The 23,003-nt window shown below is 33.9% G+C and overlaps 1 protein-coding gene across 3 annotated transcripts in view; it reads right to left on the reverse strand.

Moving 5' to 3' along the window:
* LOC118191485 (receptor-type tyrosine-protein phosphatase F-like) overlaps nt 1-23,003 on the reverse strand; it is a 103,324-nt gene that overhangs the window by 61,628 nt on the left and 18,693 nt on the right. For all 3 annotated transcript variants that reach the window (XR_015040579.1, XM_085814559.1, XM_035362289.2), the window contains exons 6-7: nt 18,483-18,764; nt 12,495-12,773 (exon numbers count right to left, since the gene is read on the reverse strand). Coding sequence is in view for 2 of the 3 variants with exons in the window: in XM_085814559.1 (XP_085670685.1) it covers nt 12,495-12,773; nt 18,483-18,764 (561 nt within the window). In the remaining variant the exon portion in view is untranslated. The remainder of the gene's footprint in view (nt 1-12,494; nt 12,774-18,482; nt 18,765-23,003) is intronic.

The following is a 23,003-nucleotide window of genomic DNA, read 5'->3' on the forward strand; positions in this document are numbered from 1 at the left end:
TGAAAGAAGAAATAGAAGAAAGAGTTTCTTCTGTAAAAGAACATATAGAAGGAAGAGTTTGTGCCGTCCAACACCAAATCGAACAACAAATTGATGATAGGGTTTCTGCAGTAGCCAAAGAAGTGGATATTTTAAAGAAATTCGTAGCGACGGCAGGGAACAATAGTGATGGTTTTAATTTTTTACCCATGCCTGCTCGTCCCTCTCTGAAGTTATCCACTTATGATGGGAAGACCTCCTGGCAAGTGTATAAAACACAATTTTCTATAGTGGCGGATGCGAATGGATGGGATTCCCAAACTAAGGCCTGTCATCTCGCCGCTTCGCTGAGAGCAGACGCAGCGGATATCCTGCAGACGCTTCCTGAAAACCAAGGACTTGACTTCGAAGCTTTATCCGGCGCATTGGAACTGCGCTTTGGCGAGAAATGTTTAAAAGACTACAGCAGGCTTCAATTAAAATCCCGTCAACAGAAGCCCACCGAATCACTTCAGGAGTTCGCCACGGATGTTGAAAGGCTGTCCCATCTCGCCTTTTCAGAATGCCCGACAGAAACAAGGGCAATCTTGTCCTTGCAATACTTTATCGATGGCATCCGGGATCCTGAAATACAGAAAGCTCTTCGAATGTAAAGGATGTAAAAAGCGCTCTGTTGTACGCCGTGAAATTGGAGGCAGCCCAGCAAGCAACTCTTAGAGTTCGCTACCCAGTCAGAGCTGTGCGAGTCCACGACCCAGGGGACCAATTGATGGCTCGTTTAGATGATTTATCCAGACAAGTCGATGCTTTGATACGGAGTAGCAGTGAGAACAAAGTGGCTGTAAGATGTTGGAGATGTGGTTCTGAAGGTCACCTACGACGGCATTGCAGAACACCCCAGGGCACGGATAATGAAACGGATGAGTTGAAAAGACCAGTGAATGCTTTAAGACGTAATAGTGGTGAAACAAAACCGACCCTAAAGTGCTGGAATTGTGGTGTTGAAGGCCACCTACGAAGGAACTGCAGAACTCCCCAGAGCAAGGAAAATAAGGCATACGATTTAAACAGACAATTAAATGCCACGGGAAGGAAAAGGACTGACAAGAAACCAAAGTGCTGGAACTGTGGATCTGAAGGCCACGTACGAAAGAATTGCAGAACACCCCAGGGTACGAAAATTGAGACAATTTCTGAGCAACGACGCAGGAAACAAATTAATGACCATATCAAGGAACGGAGGTTGCCAGATAATGAAAAACCCTGTTTTAAAGCGCTTAAGATCTCTATAGTGAGTGGCAACAATAACGGACTGTCCATCAATGGGAATATCGATGGAGTTCCTTGCAATATGATCATTGACACAGGAGCTAATGTTACCATCATTAGGAAAGATTTAGCTGAACAGTTTAAAGATAAACTTATTTGGACGCCATCCTGTGTTACCCTTCAGACTGCGTCTGGTGACAAGATCGACATAACTGGGAAGTTGAATGTAAACATCACGTTTGGGAGTGCCGCCTACCATCACACGGCATATGTGGCGGGTATTACAGATCCATGCATACTCGGATTGGACTTTTTAAGGAAATACAATTTTTCCTTAGATTTCAAAAACAATAAGCTGCTTTCAGCATCTGATGGCATGACTATCCATCCTCAAAAGGGATCCTCGCCTGGAAATGTCGACGCCTTGTCCGAAAGATCGAGCTCGGGAAGCTGCCGAAATCATACCAGGGTCGAAAAGAAACTCAAGACTACCAGCTATTCTCCATCCCAGAAGCTCTTCGGTCGAGGAGGAAAATATCTCAGTTTGTTAGTTGTTGCTTAGTTTGTTATTGTTTAGAAAACTGCCGTTGTTGATTATAGCGAATTCGCGGATTAGCGTTCTTTAGCTGTTTTGAATTACTTTCTATTGTACATTTAAGTAGTTAAAAGATAACTACTGTGAGATATTGTAATACTGCATGATAATTTGAGAAAATTTAAGCATTTTTGTTGTGTTAATAATAAATTTTTGTTCAATTTTCATCGGACTTGTGCATTCATTTCATAACGAACCCGTACGCACGCAACAATATTAACAGTAGTAAAAATTCTAATTATGTTTTCTTATCTTTTCTCTTAATAGAATGACAACGGAGTTTCAGGGATCATTTGGGGCATTGCAGTTCTGCTCTAAGAATATGCAACTCAAAGATCTACAAACTTTAATTATGTCATAGGACTATATAATTTGAAAGCATATTACTTTAATACAGAGATTGCCAAACCGTCGACCGCGAACTACTAGTAGCTCGTGGGGACATTTGCTGTCGTTATTGATTAACCATTCCTCCACCGAGCTGACGCTGACGAAGCTAACTGCTTATTTCTCCCGTGCAACTGACATTGTCAGCCTCATCTCACAGTTGATTGTATACGCGTGAGGTTGCGCACGTTATGTTTTCCGTGTGTATATTAGACATTTGCTGACTTGGATAGTTTACCCAGGTAAAGTACAAATGTGTGTGTTTAGTGTGTTATGCAAGCGTATCAGTTGGGAAGAAAAGGAACGTCGAACACCACTTTAGAGCCGTTAACGCAAGGATTGAAAAGGAGTTCTCACTGAATTCTGCTCTAAGGAAAGAAAAGATAATGCAGCTGAAATCTAAACTTTATGCTTACCAATCAACTGTCTTAAAATCATTAAATAAGAATAAGAATAAAGCGGCAACTAAGGCGTCAGTCAGAGTTTCAAATATTATTGCACAGAATAGGAAACCATACAAAGGCGGTGAAATAATCAAAATTACATTTTTAGAAGCTGCAGGTGCATTATTTGATAGTTTCAAAAATAAAACCGAGATTATGTTTGCTATTAAATCTGTATACCTTTCTGCAAATACAAGGATTACGGTTATGAGTTATGACAATATCTCACAACTTAAAACTGACTTTCTGCAGTTTTTTCTTCCTGCAACTTAACGAATCGACTGATATATTTGGTATAGTTCAGTTGGCCGTTTTTGTTGAATAATTTTGAAATAAGAGAGGAGCTGGTAAATATTATACCGTTGCAACAGGACGCGCTATAGGACAGGACATACTTTTAGCAGTTTAAAGATCTTATCAAGTTTGAAAATATTCCTTTAAATAAGTTGGTGGGGTTAGCAACTGATGGAGCTCTTGCGATGGTGGACAGAGAGAAGGCATTCATAACCTTGTGTATGTTCCATCGTTCAATAATAGTGGACTGTAAATTGACTTGATATTCCCTCAGTAGAGACATCATGTCAACCGAACTTCTTTATTGGCTTTCAAACATTAAGTTGGTTGAGGAACAGCGGAGAACCCATTGAAACCTCTGACTTGTGACGCGGATCTCAAAAGCAACTCAGAAGAACCTCCAGTAAATCACAGCAACCTAAAAGCTTTAAAATCCTAACAAATTTGCGTCTGCCCCGCTCTTCGGTACAAAGAAAGAAATACAATTTGCATAACATCGAACATCTTGTATCACAAAGACAACAGTTTTCCGCAATTTCTGTTTTACCGTTGTTTAATACGCCAGGAGTCACTGTGTGGAAAGTTTTTAAGTATGAACAATGTAATGAAACGAGTAGTAAAAAGAGTGAACAAAGTTACAGTACATGCAATTCAGAGACGTTTCTTCAGAGCACTGACAGATGAACTAGATTCCCATTGTGGTGATCTAGTGCTTCATACAGAAATTCGTTGGCTGAATAGAGGCAGAGTTTTCAAGAGTTGCTTTCTGCCTTAGTAGAATTTTTGAAAGACCTAGGCGAATACCCCCATGCTCATCAGGTTCAGCTGCAGGATTTTTCTTTTCTCGCCGATATTACCGAAAAGTTAAATATCCTTAACTTGAAGCTTCAAGGTAAGGGATAAAGATATTTTTTTTTTGTTTTTTTTTTTGTTAAAGAAACACAATAAGTTCCCCATGTACCACATAGTATCACATGGGGCTTACAGAAGTAAGTATGAAACACAATACAAAATAAACAGAAGAAAAAACTGAAATAAAATTAAGGATGATTACAAAGTTTTACAATGAACTGACAAAAAGTGTTAAAAGCACTTTTCTCGGAAATAAATTGGTAAAATTCTGGAGGCCAGTTAATATTAAAATTTTTCAGTCCCAGTTTCAAGACTGACTTTTCTTTCGCTCTCGTACTTAGGACATAGATGAAGCACATGTTCAATATTCTCCTCGCCACCGAGGCTACAATCACAGACAGACTCGGGGCTCAACTTAAATCTGTTCAAATAACTTTTGAAATTTCCATGACCAATAAGAAATTGGGTTAATTTATAGTTTGTGAAGAAGTGATGACATGACAATCTCATTTTGATAGAAGGGGAAAATCTCTTAGTTAAGCTCCTTTTATTTGAATTAATGAATTCGTGGTTCCATGACTCCACAATACTTTCATACATGACCTTCTTATAAAAGGAATTAGGGATATTGACAAAAGTGTCAATTTCCCGCTTAGTCGCAGCCTTAGCAAGGAAATCGGCTCGTTCGTTTCCAACAACAACTGTATGACCACGAACAAATGAAAATGCAACCAAAATATTTTTATCTTTTAGGTTGTTCAGTTCTTTTTGAATCTCGATAATGATATGATTAGAAGAAGAAATACATTTTAAGATCTCTAAGGATAAAGATATTGTCGGAATAATTTGAGATGTTGCTTCATTCTTAAAAAATTTGGAACTGTGAGAAAAAATATCATCCAAGATGAAAACAAATATTTTGCCTGATTGAAACAAACCCTTTACAAGCAAGGGTCTTCAGCACCTTCTTACAACAGCAAACAATACTTTGAATGAAATTATTTCAGATTAACGTTTAGTAGAATCAAATTATTACGTGAATACATTACGAGTGTAAGTCCCAGCTTTCCATGTAAAAGCTGTAAAAAGGCTGAAAGATTTTACTTTCTTGCTTTTATTTTAGCTACTAAACTACCCAGAACTTATCTTCGAAATTAAAGGAATAAGTACTCAAAATACAGATTAAGTTTCACAATCCTTTTAATCTAAAACCGTGTATTAGCTACATCTAGTTATAAATGAGTATATGGTGTTTCTAACATCAATAATTTAGGAGTGAAAATTAAGTTTAGTATGAAAATATCTAAAACGGGAAGATCTTCAAAGAATCTATTAATATATATGAATAAATCTCTGCCCCTAAAATGATTAACTTAAAGGAAAATTTTGGTAAAAATAACTTGAAAATTAGAAATTTAAGTAAAGTGTAGGAAAATTAGAAATTTAAGTAAAGTGTAGGAAAATTAGAAATTTAAGTAAAGTGTAGGAAAATTAGAAATTTAAATGAAGTGTAAAAAACATCTGTATGCAGAACACTAATTATGCTCTTGCACAATAAGTGGATATCAAACATATCATTGTGGTCGATTACACTCATAGTATGAAACGGCTTTGACAATTTTGAATTATAACTTAATATGTTGCTCCAGAAAAATACTAGAACTAGCTGGGTGGTCGGTTGAAAACTATATAACGAGTTAGAGAGAGCATCTGCTCGCAGTTCGTTGTTTGTTGTTGTTGCTAGTTGTTATTTCAGAGTGAGATCCGATTAGCTTTAGATGAACTTTGCATTGCGTTGTGTTTAACGTTCTTAGTAGTTTGAAATGTAAGTACTGATTGTACCGTGTGCTACTGTGAACCCTTGAACGAATACTTCTGTTGAAAATTCCAGTACTGTGGAGTAGTTCTTTACATAAAAATAAATTTTATTAATCTATAATAGGACCTGCGTACATTCAATCTAATACGAACGTGCACGCATGCAACAATATATATTCAGTCCTTAAAGCGATGTGTTTACTTCATTTAGAACGTTATCATCTGACATACCAAGCTTGTCACATTCTTGCCACTAGATGGCGGGCATCTCTTCCTTTACTTTTTCTGTAATTGAGTTCTGAGAATGAGGCTAGATTGGAACCGCTCTGAGGAGCGTAAAGACGAAACTTCAGACTCAGAATTAAAATGTACTGTCTTAAAATAATTATCACCTACCTTGTAAATAGTGTATATTAGTGTCTTATTTCAATAAATAAGTAAAAGACAAGATGGCCTGTTAGTTCTAATAGAAACTCTTACTGGAAAACGTGATTATTAGAAGCCTGGCGTAGTGAACACTGAAGATGCAGAAGGTAAGGAATTTTACATTAATTTTATTGTAAATAGAAGAACCTGATGCAACATTTTTATGGCGCCCGAACAGGGACGCCAGGTTTTTGAAAAGTTCTAATAAAGTGAATTCAAAAGCTGAATATTAAAATTGAAGATTTTAATACTTGTTCTTGAAGTATTCAGCAGAAGAATAATTTTGTTTTCTAAGTAAGAGTTAAATATTTGTTTTTCATGAGACGTATATTTTTTGTGTAAGTGTTTGAATCTAAGAAAAATAATGGCAGAAGTAGATAAATTAAAAAAGAAAAGAAGTATCTTAAGAAATGCCGTTGCAAAACTATTTAAGAAAATTGAAAGTGAATTAAATAAATCTGAAGGTAGTATTAATGAGCTCGAAGAATTGTTAGAACAGCTCAATGCTAAAACCGAAACACTATCTAATGCCGATGTAGAAGTTGAACCAATTCTGAGTGTAGATGAATTCGAAAATGAATTCGAAATTACAGAACAATATCGCGAGAAGATAACGTTATGGAAATTCAGGCTTAAGAAACGGATTAAGGAACTTGATCATGACTTAAATGCACCGAACACTCAGTACTAGAACCAGAGTACTACTCTCCACCCACAAAGATACACCTAATGTTAAATTACCAAAACTTTCGATTCCCGTATTTTATGGGAACAGTAGTCAATGGCTTACTTTTTGGAATAGTTTTGAGTCCTCAATACATAATAACGAATCATTGAACAAAGTAGATAAATATAATTACCTGAAAGCATATTTAGGAGGAACAGCTGCTAGTTGCGTTCAAGGACTTCCGTTATAACCAAAACATTATGATTCAGCAATTCAAATCTTACACGACCGTTTTGGAAGGAGAGACATTCTTATTAATGCACACATGAATAATTTGCTGAATGTTGAATCATTAAAAAATGCGAATGACATAAAAACATTTCGTAATTTGTATGATAAAGTACAAACACAGATTAGATGTCTCGAAGCGTTAGATGTTGTATCGGAATCTTACAGCGCTTTGCTGTGTCCGATGATTTTGGAGTTATTGCCCTCAGAATTAACGCTTGAATTTCATAGAACACAAAATGTTGGCACCGATTATAACATAAAAGATTTAATGTCATTTTTACACGCAGAACTTTCATCCCGCGAACGCACAAGGTCAACGGTTTCGCAACAGCAAAAAGTATCCGATCGGCGACAGTCTTCTTCCCCCCCTGCAACGAAAAGCGCATATGGTCTCTCAAATAGACATAATAAACCAAAGATTCCGACCGCTACAGATTTGTTTACAAAATCCGAATGCAGGGAGGAAAATATGAACTGCGTCTTCTGTAATCAATTTCACAAGATTTATGACTGTAGCTTCGTTTCCGGCTTATCATTACATGAAAAAGGGACATTTTAAAAAAGAAATGTGCTTGCTATAAATGCCTAAAACCACACCATTTGGCGCGAAATTGTAGAACAAAAATAACTTGTTCTATTTGTAAAAAACAACATGCAACTATTATGTGTAATAAACAAAATCCTTCTGTCGATGTTTCGGAAAATAAAAAAGACGAACAGATAGAAAATAAAGTACTTTCAAATCAAGCAGGATGTTCAGAAGTATATTTGCAAACGTTAGTTGTTCGCATATATGGAAGAGGGAATAACCAATTTGTTCGAGCGATAATTGACACCGGAAGTCAAAACTCATACATAGGCAGGTATGCAGCAGAAAGGTTACAATTAAGAAGCTTAGGTGAACAAAGTGTAACCCACGGACTTTTCGGTGGCATAGAAGTTTCGGAAAAACATAAACGTTATAGAATAAAATTGGGTAGCGTAGATAAACGGTATAATTGCGAAATCAATGTATTAGATGAAAGAAAAATATGTTCTTCGGTCCCTAAAATCAAAAATATACACTGGATTAGAAGAAGAGGAATTTACGTCAGTGATGTTTTTGAAAATGGAAATTGAAGATTATTCCAGGAGAACCCCCAAGAGATTCATTTGTTGTTAGGGGCAGATGTTGCTGCAAATTTATTTACAGGTAAAATCGAAGCTCTTGCTTGGGGAAGATTAGTTGCTGTAAGTACAAGACTTGGGTTGACAGTCATGGAGAAAGCGAACACTGACAGTTATGAAATAGAAAATTACTTTTCCACGCTTTCGTTATCTTTACATATTTCTGATGCCCCGCTGTCAGAACTGTGGAGGCTTGATGTTATCGGAATAACAGATCCAGTTACAAAGAAGGCTAGAGAATAAAGGGATTTGCAAGCAAAATTACAGTTCGAAAATTCTGTATCTCTAAACGAAGAGGGGCGTTATGAAGTCGCACTTCCGTGGGCGGAGAATCATGTACCACTCTCCACCCACAAGGATTTAGCTTTGAAACGTCTACAATCTACCATCCAGAAACTTTTATCTCAAAATTTATTTTCTTCATACAATGCAGTTTTTAATGACTGGTGTAACTTAGGAGTGATCGAAGAAGTTAAAGAAAATATAGCGGTTGACTATGGACATTATTTGCCACATAGGCCGGTGATCAAAGAAAATAGCTCAACACCAATTCGACCGGTGTTTGATGCGTCTGCAAGGAAACAATCGTCTCCTTCTCTAAATCAGTGTTTGGAGTGTGGACCAAATTTGATAGAACTAATTCCTTCTCTTTTGTTGAGATTTCGTGAAGGCAAGTTTGCTGCTATAGCAGACACTGAGAAGGCTTTCTTACAGATCAGTGTAAGGCCTCAAGATAGAGACTGGCTTCGGTTTTTCTGGTGGAATGATGCGGAACAAAAGAAAACGAAAATATTTCGTCATACTAGAGTAGTATTTGGGGTTAAGAGTAGTCCTATCCTTTTAGCAGCTGTTATAGAATTCCATCTACAAAGGTACATGAAAAATTCTTCATATGATACTGAGATGATAGTTAAACTCTTGCGTAGCTTCTATGTAGATAACGTTGTTGCCAGTTTTGACAAAGAATCCAAGATGATCCAATTCATCGAAAAATCTTGAGAAATGATGTATGATGCTTAATCTTCGAGGTTGGTTACATAGCGGAGATAACTTGAAACAGGAAACTATTTCACCCGTATTGGATCTGTTATGGAACTCTCAGAAAGATAATTTAACTTTGAATCTGAATTGGCTAGAAGATTTTGAAATAGGTATAATAACGAAGAGAACAATTCTCGCTGTAACAAACAAAATATTTGATCCTATTGGAATTGTGAGTCCTGTTCTCTTGTATCCTGAAATATTGTTGCAGAACCTATGGAAAACAGGAATTTCTTGGGATACTGAAGTCGACGAGAGTACAAAACAAAATTTTGTGAATTGGTATAAAAGCCTTTTTTTCTTAAAAGAAATATCCCTCCTACGTTGGATACATTCCAGCAAGGACAATAGGAAGTTCTGCAGCATTCACACATTCTGTGATGCCAGTAGTAATGCGTACGCTGCTGCAGTTTTCTTAAGAACTGTGACGAATTCTGGAGTTGAAGTTCATCTGTTGGCATCGAAATCTAGAGTAGCTCCCGTGAAATCTATTACGATCCCTCGTCTGGAATTGATAGCTGCCACGATCGGTGCCAGACTATGCTCTTCTGTTTTAAATGGTTGGCAAAATGTGAAAACGCATTTTTGGACGGATTCTACAACAGTTTTGACGTGGATTCAAAGGGAAGAGATTGTCTGGGCTGTCTTTGTGGAAAACAGAGTCAGGGAGATTAGGAAACTCACAGATCCAAAAACGTGGGAACATATTGCTGAAACAAAAAATCCAGCTGACCTCCCATCAAGAGGTTGCACCGCTAAACAATTTTTAGTAGTTAGATGGTGGGAGGGCCCCGACTGGCTGAAGAAAAATCGGGAAGAATGGCCTAGACAAAGGGAAATACCGGATATGGAAATAGTGAATTCAGAAAAAAGGAAATCAATCATTTCTGCACTAAATACGCAAAGGGTAGAACAATTTTTTGAGAAATATTCATCTTACCATAAAATGTTAAGAATAACTGCTTAGATATGCAGATTTATCAATAACTGCAGAAGACCAGATTCTAAACAATCAGGAGAACTCACGGTCCCTGAAATAGAAACTGTAGAAAAGAAAATATGCAAGATAATACAGATAGAAGCATTTGGCAAAGAACTTAAAGTTAGCAACCTTTGTACTTTTTTTGACTCAGATGGCCTTATTCGGTTAAAGACCAAGATTACTAGAAGAGAGGAAGAAGAAAATTTTCTCTGTCCAATTGTATTGCCCTCAAATCCTGACTTAGTTCATAGGTTAATTTTAGATTACCATTTGCGACTATCCCACGCTGGTGTGCAATTCGTACTAGCCAATATTCGACAGAAATTCTGGGTCCTGAGAGGAAGAAAAACAGTACGTAAAGTTCTTATGAAGTGTGTTCGCTGTAGAAGATATAGCGCAAAGAATATAGAGACTGTCCCAGCACCTCTTCCTGAAGATCGAGTTCGAGATGCTCTGGTGTTTGAAGTGACCGGAGTCGATGTAGCCGGTCCTCTTTATTTAAGGAAAGAAAAAAAGGCATGGATCTCTTTACTTGCGCAGTCTATCGATACATCTTGAGCTGATAGAAAGTTTATCAACAAATGCGTTCATCTTGGAATTAAGGAGATTTATTGCCAGAAGAGGTCGTCCAAGTATTATTTACAGCGACAATGACACTAATTTCGTTGGAACTGAAAATCTGTTAAGATCTATAGATTGAAAAGAAATAGAATGTCATTCAACTAGTATGAGAATACAGTGGAAGTTTAATCCCCCAACTGCTTCATGGTGAGGCGGTTGGTGGGAGAGATTGGTACAAACAGTGAAGAAGATGTTGAGAGATGTTCTCGGAAAGTCCTGTGTCTCTTACGAGGAAATGTTGACTATAGTTTGTGATATCGAATCAGTGATTAACTCAAGACCCCTTACGTACCTTTCAGAAGATACAAATGATCTTACGGCACTAACTCCTTCAATGTTTCTACAAGATGTGCACGACGTCGGAGTGCCTGACTTAGACTACCTGGATACCGTAAATCTGACAAAAAGATACAAGTTCTTGCAGAACTTAAGAGAACACTTTCGCAAAAGATTTCGTGATGAATATTTAGCTATCCTAGTGCAAAAACCATCTAAGCGATCTACTCGGACTATCAACAAAAATGACTTAGTGTTTGTCGGCAGCGACAACAAGAAGAGAATAGATTGGCCAATAGGTCGCGTTGTAGAAATATATCCTGGGAAAGACAACGAAGTACGTGTTGTCAAAGTGAACACTGCAACGGGTGAAATCCTAAGACCTGTGAAACGTATTTATCCTCTCGAACTTGATAGACCTAACTTGTTTAGTGACTTTACCATGAACAGAAAGAACTCTGCCGATAAGTGTGACAGTGATATGAACTAACAAACTAGATATGGACGTAAAACTGTAAAACCTCTTACATATTTTTAAATTGCTATACTAATTTTTGTTTCTTTTCAGTATTTTAGAAATTTAATTGTCCTAACAGTAGTCAATTGGAACATGTTATCTGGATATGGTATTAATGTAATGCAGAAAATGTTTAGATGTGTAATCCTTCTTTGTAAGTATTAATTTTAGAGCATTAGTTACTTTTCATATTTGTGAAAGTTGTACTTGAATTTTTGTTTGATTATTGATAAATTTTGTTTTGATTTTCCCATCTTATTGAGGTAAAATAAAAAGTTGGGAGAATGTCACATTCTTGCCACTAGATGGCGGGGCATCTCTTTCTTTACTTTTTCTGTAATTGAGTTCTGAGAACGAGGCTAGATTGGAACCGCTCTGAGGAGCATAAAAACGAAACTTCAGACTCAGAATTAAAATGTACTGACTTAAAATAATTATCACCTACCTTGTAAATAGTGTATATTAGTGTTTCATTTCAATAAATAAGTAAAAGACAAGATGGCCTGTTAGTTCTAATAGAAACTCTTACTGGAAAACGTGATTATTAGAAGCCTGGCGTCGTGAACACTGAAGATGCAGCAGGTAAGGAATTTTACATTAATTTTATTGTAAATAGAAGAACCTGATGCAACAAAGCTACTAATTAATTTTCAAAGGTAATTAAATTAATCTTTATGTTTAGTTTAATAAATACTAGTCAACTAGTCTAACTGCTTTATAATTTTCTTTTCGAATTATTGACTCGTGGAACTCCAATGACTCGAAGACCCCCTGGGTTCGCGGAATATATTTTGAAAACCACTGCGCTAACACATCAGTAAACATACTATGGCTCGTAACTGCTTCAAAAGTAAAGATTTTACACTTACTTCCAACATCCGTCTGAATTTCTAAAGCCTCTGATTCGGGTCCCCTTCCCGCTTCAGTTTCAGCATATACGCGCACCGTGTACTCTGCATATGGATCTAAGCCACTGATTTTATAATGAGTAACTTCAGTACTATTTTCACTTTGTTCTCCTGGACTTTTGCTCCACTGAACTACATACCACAGGATAGGTCCATTAGGATTTTCTGGTTCAGTCCATTCAATGCTGACGGTTGTACTTGTAACGTTACTATACGTCAGATTTCTTGGCTGACTTGGCCCTGAAAGTAAAATTATAAAAATCTGAAAGCTTTCAAATTTTACATTACGCCCAAAGGGACGTTTTTTTACCGTTTCGTCTGTTACCTTTATTTATTAACTATCATGTTCTTCGCATTCAAACCATAAAATTAAATTCAAGAATATCACAAAATAATTTTAAAATGAGCATATCTTTACAATTTCTGATACAGTCTCGCGCGCTGGAGATAATTTTTTTTTCGTACAGTATTGCCATTGCTCGCTTTGAAATCGTTGAATTTGCTAATCAAAAATTCGTTGAAGTGTTACAAAATATGAAACTGATAACAAAACAAATTACAAATTAGGGTTTCCAGATGCCCATATTAGGTGGAGGATTACGTTATTCAAAACTGGATGGCTGTAGGTACCGTTGTTTTATCACGATGGGAGAAACATACATACATTTATGCAAATTCTTCATTATGTAATTTCTTTAAATATAACTTAGGGCGATAGTATTTGGTGGCAACAATTTGAAAAGTGAAACGGACATTTAAAGTTTTCGACGCAAAAATACCAAAACGAAATTAATATATCTTCTGGGCTGAGGTCCTTTAGGCTAAAAAGATGTTTTCATTAATTTTCTTATTTTAAAGTAAACAGTAGGTTGTATGTGGATACGCCTTTACGTATGAGGCTTCAGTTAAAATTCTATAAATTGTCCGTTGTGTTTCCATTCGCGAAGTTTCTTAAAATGAAGTACAACAGTTTAAAAAAACGTTTTCAGTGCTTTAAATGGAAGGTTATTGTTTATTTAAAGTGTAACATTATCGTATGTCCCATTTAAACAAAAATCATAATTAGTCAATTTTTCGTTTGAAATGTTAAGTAGTATAATAACTGTTAAAGGAATTGACTATTAAACTACACTATATTTAACCTTCCCGTGCTTCCAACGAATTTTCTTTTCACACTTAAATAGAAGTCTGGATATTCAGAAACACAAACAAGATGTAAAACTTTACAAAAAGAATCTGAAAGGTTTCAGATTTTAAATTACGTCCAAAGGGGTATTTTCTTAACGTTTTGTGTGTTACCCTTATTGATTAAACATCGTGTTCTTCGCACTTACACCATAAATTTCAGTTCAACAGCAATGTCGCAAAATAATTTTTAAATGAGCCTATCTTTATAATTTCCGATACACAGTCTCGCGCGCTGGAGATAAAAATGTTTTTTTTTTCATACAGTATTGCCATTACTTGCTTTGAAATCGTTGAGTTTGTTAATTGAAAAATCGTTAAAGTTTTACAAAATATGAAATCGATAATGAAACAAATTCAAAATTTCGGCTTCCAGATGTCCATATTCGCAGTAGGATTACGTCATTCGTAATTCGATGGCTCTAGGTACCGTTGTTTAATCACAATGCGAGAAATATACGTATATTTATGCAGATTTTTCATTGCTTAATCTCTTCAAATATAATACAGGATTCTAACATTTGGTGGCAACAGTTTGAAAAGTGAAACGGACATTTATAATGATTCAACGCAAAATCGGAAATATGAAAACAGTAGTCCTTCAGAGACAAAGCTCCTTTGGACTAATAAATGTTTAATTAAAACTACGTCGTATACATGTAACTATAACAAAACGCATCTGTGGTTTCTTTCTTGATCTTCAAACTCCAGCTGCTTAAGTATGTACAGCGCAATGTATAGTTTCAATATCTAACAAAGTTTCCTCCCCTTTCTTAACCTAAGTGCTTAACAAATTAAGAAAATCATTTACTAAAACTAGACAGGCTTATCGATCTATAGATAAAATTCTCGAGATAAGCTCCATATAGATAATAGATCCTGAATATGATCCAGATAGAATTGATGAAATAAGCTGTTTTTCTGGTATATTACCGGGGCACTTCTAAATAACATATATCGCTGTTTAAAATTTACCTAATTTGAATTCTAGTAAAAGCTAAAGGAAAGGAAATAAAGTAAAAATAACTATAGTTGTATTTACGTATTATGTTTTTATAACTATGATATGGTCCTTACAGCTATAGAATTCGATATTTTCGGTAGCATAAGTCCAAACTCGGTGCAGAGCTACAGCGAATTATCGCTGTGTCTGAAATTAACTGCAAAGTTATAAGAAGGTTAAATAAACAATTCTATTAAATCAAAAGATGAATGCAAAACCTGCGTCTAATGTTTACAAGTCAACCACCACTTGTAAGTAATTTAAAGTAATAGTCAATTTAAAATTTAAAACTGAGACTAGTAGGCAAAGCCGACACATTTGATTAACGCAAAGTTGGCTCAAACTCACCGGCGTATCAAATAAAATATCGACAGCACTAACTCAAAGCTGACTAAATATAATATTATCTGAGCTAGTGAAACCTATTAACGTGGCCTCGAAGGGCAGAAACATGCCCTGTCTTACAATCCAAAAACCTCGCCTTAAATATTCTCAAACCTAATTTGCATTCGCGTAGGGAAACGGAAAGAAGAAGTGGCAGTAAGGATCTAAGTCTTAACAAAGGCATAGATTAACATAATGGAGCCTTACACAATTGCGTGAGAAATTCGTAGAGTTATACGAGAAGAAATGAAGAAATGCAGTGATTTTAATCCTTTTTCAGTGCCTATCGAGACTTACAATGAATGATATTTGAATCAAAGATGAAAGTACAAACTAAAAGATGCCTTTTTTGATGGTTAAGAATTCCGTACTAGCTAAAAAAGCACTTGTTGTTAAACTAATCTAATTAACTACAAAAGCATGCAATAATATAAAAATAATTCAATAAATATTTAAGGAAATGAAGTCTATTAGAGAACTTTTTTCTCGTACATTTTTGTACGTTAAAATTGTATTACTTTAAAAGCATAAATCATTGAGCTTATATCAGTGAACATGCTTTAATAACATTATTTTCTACTAAATATTTTGTTGGAGTTTAACGTATAAACAAGAAAAGCATTTTCATTCTTTTTACAAACTAAAAGAGAAACACGACAAAGTGAAATATAAAGTTAGCAAAGCAACAACCATGTATTTGGCATAGATTTAGTCAATAACGCAAATTTTATATTTCGAGGGCAAACAACTACAGGTCCTTCATCATCAGGAGCAAAGAAGTACGCGAGACTGGAAATCAACGGTCGCAGCAGTGGTATTTATGCCTTACAGGTTCGATTCCCGGCGAACGCGTTTGCTAATTTTTCATTTCTCTGGCTTCGAAAAAAATCCTAATGTCTTTACAACTAAAAGGATGTTGGATGAGGACTCTCCACACCCAGGATTTGGCGATTGGGTCCCCTAAAAACCCCAGTCGCCCTTTAAAAGGGGGAGTATATAAGGTATTTCTCCCACCTTCCTAGCATGCCTTCGTGGTGTAGTGGTTCTGCACACTGGGCTTGTATTCCAGAGGTCTGCGGTTGGAGTCCCAGCGAAGGCGTTACTCATTTTTTATCTCTCTTGCTTCGAAATGATCCTAATGTCTCTACAAAAGTAGCGCTATCTTTAAGCAAAAATAATAATGAAATTGAAAATTTAAGTTTATTAAGATAAATTAAGTTTCACATTCACAAATATATATCTTGTTTAGTTAACGACTTTAGTCAGTCATTCCTAAAGCTTTTAAAATTCTATTAATTTAATTTTTCAATTTCGTTACTATTTCTTCCGACAGATGGATAAATATAGATCTTGTGCCAGTTGCTTTCCAGTCTTGCAGATTTCTTTGTTCCTGATGAAGAGGAAACTATACCTGCTTGCCCTCGAAATCTATTGAGTTATTGACTAAATCTATGTCAATCACAAGGTTGTTGCTTCACTAACTTTACGTATTTACAAAGTCTAAATACTAAGCATATTTTACTAGTATTATTGAACGCAATTTGTGTATGCTTAAACTTTTGAATTCAAGAAGAATTAAGATGAAAAATAGTAGCAAATGTCTTAAACTAGACCCAGAATTAGAAAATTTTTACAGCAGAAAAATAAGTACGAGCTAAAGACGAATAAACGGTGAAGGTTTTCGTTGCAAAAATTCTTTGTAATAAATATTTGGTTTCGGTAAATGCAGTGACGATGTTGTCATTTTGGTTTCAATGAAAATTTTTTCATTACACTTATTAAGTTATACGAAAGAAACGGTGCTTAATTTAGATGAGTTTTTCTTGGAAATTTACACAAGATAATTTTCCGTTATGCACTTGCCACGCTTTCGGGCGCAAGTGCGCACGTTAGAGTCTATTGGCCATCACCTATTACATGGTGTACAATTGTGTTTTTTCCATCTACCATAAACTATTCTTGTAACTAGAAGTTGTTTAAAATTCAAAACTCACAAAATTCCTGGGAGATGTTTGGGAGTACTTAACACCAATGCTTAAGAACCCAGTTGAAGAAAAAATAAAAGATGAGCAGTAAAATAACATATATGATGCATATCATATTTTATAAATAATTAACAAATAATTGTCGCTAACTATTTTTGACAAATGTTTTAAATACATATATTTCTACAGACTTTTGCCAAGTACGCGTGAAAAACATTCTTGCTGAATTTGCATTTCTCATTTTCTGAATATTCGCAACGAAAAGTAGTAACTCAAAATCCAATGAGAAAATGAGAAGTTTACGAGAGTTAAACTAACGATGTCTTCTACATTTAAGTAGAAAAAATTTTTAACAAATATCGAAATGTGTATGCTCTTGCAGTCTATTCCAACTATATCGAATAACACAGATCGCATTATTCTATTTACACATTTTTTTAATTGGCATTTCTTTATGGTAATTTTTAACTCGCATTTTCCAATAAATACACATACTAAAGATTTGATTTATCTTTAAAATTTTTTAAATGGTTAGCAGCCATTCGTCTGCAACAGCGGTGCTCAACCTTGTACTCGCCGATCGTTTCGTATGTGCTCGATATCGCCTGCCCAATTAGGTACTATGAACAAAAAGTATTTTAAAAATAACCATTCATTTATATTTCTTAATTGTTAAAATATGGTAAGCATTTATAGTCATAAGAGATATCTTGCAAGACGATATAAAATAATTGATTGCTGACTGATGAACTTGATAGCGAGCATGGTATCTTATTGCTGATTTGTAGAACTTTTTCGCCAATAAAGCAGTTTTTGGAATCCGGAAACGAAAGGTATAAAAAATTGGAAGATAATAATTGGTTATCCGATCTGTATTTTCTCACAGGTATAACAGCTAAACTGAACAAAGTGAACGAAGATCTCCAGGGAAAAGAAAAAAGCCTTTTTCAATTGACTGGGACTGTAACTGCTGGACTAAATCAGATTGACTGGACTAAATCAGATGAAAGAAAAGAATTTAAGCCATTTTCAGAATTTATCAAGCCTATATTAATAACCACAAGGCAATTGAAACAGAGAAATACTCGGAAAACCTAAATGCACTGAAAAATAATTTTAAACTCCGCTTCTCTGATTTCCAAAAAGTTTCAGCAATATTTTTATTTATCTCAAACCCATTTGCGGAAATTAATACTTCAGATGTATCACATAAGATTGGAAATATGTTTAACAAAAATGTTGATGTTTGGAAAATGTGCTCGCGATATGTCAAAATGTGCTCACGGTAGGCCAAAATGTGCTCGCAAGAGGCCAAAGGTTGGGCACCACTGTCTGCAACATAAAAGTAGACTATCTGTCTGAAAAGTGTTATAAGAATAGGCTCAAACTCACTGTCAACTTTGGTTCGCACATTCACTTCGCTTGACCACTGTCCTAATCCAGCTTCTGTTTCCGCAGCCACTTGAAATGTATACTCAGTAAAAGGGTTCAGCTGGGAAGCCATATACGTCTTTTCCTTTACCTTCCCGTACTTAACATAACTATCATTCTGCAAGCCCCATCTTATGAAATAAGCAAGCAAAGGTCCATTCATAGGTTCTGGTTCTTGCCAGGATAGCGTTATACTTTTTGCAGTTACTTCGGTAGCCGTGAGATTGATTGGAGCAGTAGGATCTGCAAACAAGTATACAGTAATTACAGCGTAAAATATACTTAGTATATTACAAATATATAATATTATTATATTTATAATAATATTATACATTTGTATATATTAATAATATTAATATTTGTAATATACTATATACTTAGTATATTACAAATATGCAATAAGCAAATATGCAAATAAATTTCTAATATACTAAGTATATAGTATTATAGTATTTGTAATATACTAGTATATTAATAATATTACAAATACTATAATATTAAATATATTATTATTTGTAATATACTAAGTATAATAACAATATTACAAGTACTATAATATTACAAATATGCACTAAGCAAATATGCAAATAAATTTGTAATATACTAAGCATATAGTATTATAGTATTTGTATGAAATGCAAATAAATTTGTAATTTACTAAGTATATAGTATTATAGTATTTGTAATATGCTAGTGTATTAATAATATTAGTATATTACTATATTATTAATATACTAGTATATTACAAATACTATAATATATAATATACTAGTATATTACCAATACTATAATATATAATATACTAGTATATTAATAATTTAGTACATTACATTTGTAATATACTATATACTTAGTATCTTACAAATACTATAATATTAAATATATTAATATTTGTAATATACTAAGTATAATAATATTAATATTATTATACTTAGTATATTACAAATATGCAATAAGCTAATATGCAAATAAATTTGTAATATACTAAGCATATAGTATTATAGTATTTGTATGATATGCAAATAAATTTGTAATATACTAAGTATATAGTATTATAGTATTTGTAATATAATACTAATAATATTAGTATACTAATAATATTAGTATATTACTATATTATTATATATTATAAATGTAAAATACTATATTACATTTATAATTATGTATATTACAAATTTGTAATATACAATTTATAATATACATTTACATATTTATAATATACATTTATTTGTAATATACAATTACATGTATATTACAAATGTAATATACTATATACTTAGTATATTACAAATACTGTAATATTAAATATATTAGTATTTGTAATATATATTATAATATTAATTATACTAAGTATATACTAGTATTTGTAATATACTAGTATATTAATAATATTATTGCATACTTAGTATATTACAAATACGGTAAATAAAGTTATTTGTTTTGCTCATCTATTACACTTCTTGTAAGATAGCAATCCAGTAAATTAATTCCTCATAAAAATAGTAAGCAAGGCTATGTTAGGAAATGTTATTGAGTTAACATTAAATGTTTGTATGCATGGAAATTTCTTCATTGATAAAAATTATTGAATGAAAGCAGATTTGTCTCTTGGATACCTTTATGCATTAATATTAGTTCGTTAATAATTCTTAAGCATCAGATTTAAGAAAAATATTTGCAAAGTATTGCCTCATTTTAAACTGTAGCAGTCTAAATGTGTGAGCAATTCATTGAACTAACGTTAGATGTGCGCCCGCAGATCTCTCATGGAATACTGAAAATGGCACATGTTTGTAAAGAACATTTCCTAAAAAACCAAAAACCCTAAATGAAGCAGTCATTAAGATAAAAACTCAATAGCAGCTAAACTCAACAAATTTCAACAAAATAACTCATAAGTAAAGTTATCAAGATAGCTTGAATATATTTCCATTAGACAAAAAGGGGCATTTTGGTATCGCAAACCTGACAACAATTAATCATAGCAAAAGAAAACGAGATATTTACCATTATTCTGCAGTAAATGAAAACATATAAAATTCTAAATACTTTTTACAGGTGGATTATGTTTCGCCTGATTTTTATCTTGTACAGTAAATTATAATCTACTAGAACTTTAGCATAAAACTTGTCATATTCCATGGAAAAGTTTTGTTTCAAGATTGCTAAAGCACTTATCTTGTCAAAAGTTAACATAGATTTCTTCTTTGCCCACATACTGTTCGTAACAGAAAATATACTTCCAGAAATTGTAGTACTTCCTGGTAGATAAAAATGATTACTCTAATATTTACAAAACTCTTGAAACCGCTAGTCATCTTTCGCTTGTTCCAGAAAATATCTGCCCAAATCTGTCCGCAACATTAATGTTCTATTTATTCGTCATGGCCAGTTTCCTTACAGTTGCAGATTTTATACTGATTCACTGATCAAATGTATGATTTTGTTTTGTCTCGATGAGATGTAGGAACAAATTTCAGCTGTCCTGTACATCTATCCATTGAGGTGTCTTCCTTAGTAAAACCATCTTGAACTTCTCAATGTTTCATAAACTGTAATTCCATTTATTGATAAGTTGGGAGTAAAAATTCTCAACTATCTCAAAATTCCTAACCTTATTTATATTTCCTATTTAGGAAATATTACATATTTCAGTTTCATTTACACATTCCTTGTAATAAACATCGAATTTTTTTAGGACTCTGAATCTAGAAATTCGCTTCTGTAGCTGAAATATTACCTATTTCAGTAAGGGAAACTGAAAACGACAATATACAAACTTGATTTCTTGCAAACGGCAGTTACAGTTTCAAGCAAGATTCAAGAAATGAGAATTTCTCAACAAGAAATCTCTCCTCTTTTTGGTTTGGAAATAATTTTTAATTTTCATAGCGACTCACTTCAACAAATCAGAAATCCACAAGAATATTCTTATCAATATTCTGTTCAATACCAAGCACTACTCTTTTCAGACGAAGATAAATAATGGTGCTGCATTTTTATGTTTAACCGTATTTAAAGGAATATGGATTTTCTGATTTCTTAGATCAATGACCATTTTTCTAAATGATAGGTAGGAAATTTATTCTACGAGTTTTTATACTGATTTCAATTGTGTATTTTGTTATTACTCATAACGTGTTGGCAACGTGTCATATTGACGTTGCTTGATAGAACCCGAATTGAAGCTTAGGGCAGATATGCCTTTGTGGATTACTCTCTACGGGAAACTGGCTCGTATACACGTCACACATGGGGAAAACAACGAAAACGCCCAAGCAGCCAGCCCGCTCGCCAATATTCGATTCCCAGACCGAACTATCAGTGTTCAGCGACTTGACCACTCGACAGCTGGAGAGCCTGGATGAGAGTTTGACAAGGTATTTGACCAGCCGATACTTTTGACTATTGTTTGACGAGCCGCTCGTTTTGAAAAATTTTGACGAGTTTTCTAGGTGACTATCCGATTGTTTTTTGACGAAAATTGAAAGTTTTGTTTTTTAACAAAGTAAGTTTGTTAAACTAAATTTTTAATTTTGTTTGCTGACTGTTTATTAAAATATACATTAATAGTAATAATGATGACGCTAAGAAATATATTCCAATTTATATTTATTTTCTGTTTGAAATTTAGAGATTAGTATCTGCAAGAACTTTCTGTTGGTTGCACTTCGTAATTCCGGCGTCTTGATAGTTAAAAATTAAATTGTCGGACAGAGAGTTATTTCAAATAATCCCGATGCGTTGAATTAACTACTAAATAACACACTTAAACTAAGAGCAAATAAATTACGAAAACGTTTCCGGTAGGAAAAAAAAAACTTGAGAGTGAACAAACAACGGATTATTTTTCTTTTATATATTTATTATTATTTGTTGCGTGCAGGAAAAGTACAAATATTTGTATGTAAATAATTTTAAACTTTTTTTTTTTTTTTTTAATTTCTTACTACGGCTTATAGCTACAATTCACAGCGTTTCGGTTCCAAGAAAATTACCGGAAGATATCTTTATCACGATTTGAAGATGCTTATCTGTCAATCTTTCTTTAAGACTTACCAATTTTCAACTGCGGAAATAAACTGTTCATTTATATGTTAATCAAATCTGTAGCTTCAAATCTTTAAAATTTATATCATAGTGTTTATTAATGCCCTCCATCTGTAGATTTTTTGGGGCGTTATTCACCTCCGTTTCTAACGCAACTAAAACAATTTTTAAATCTTAAAACTAAACATAATTAATAGCATAACAATTTATTTACTTATTATTATTGTAAATAAATTGTTATTTAATTATTATTAGTTATAGTTTATTTATTTAATTATTATTAGCTATAGCTTTTTTATTTAATTATTATTAGTTATAGTTTATTATAATTTATTCGGTACTATTCGGTTTCGAGGGCCGTAAAAAATCGCCAAATTATCGTTGATGTCAATGCTGCCAAAAAGAATTGCGGCAACCCTAATAATTGCTACA

The sequence above is a fragment of the Stegodyphus dumicola genome, chromosome 4 (assembly GCF_044657685.1).
Source record: "Stegodyphus dumicola isolate Sdum_Otavi_A_Nest chromosome 4, ASM4465768v1".
Classification (NCBI taxonomy): domain Eukaryota; kingdom Metazoa; phylum Arthropoda; class Arachnida; order Araneae; family Eresidae; genus Stegodyphus; species Stegodyphus dumicola.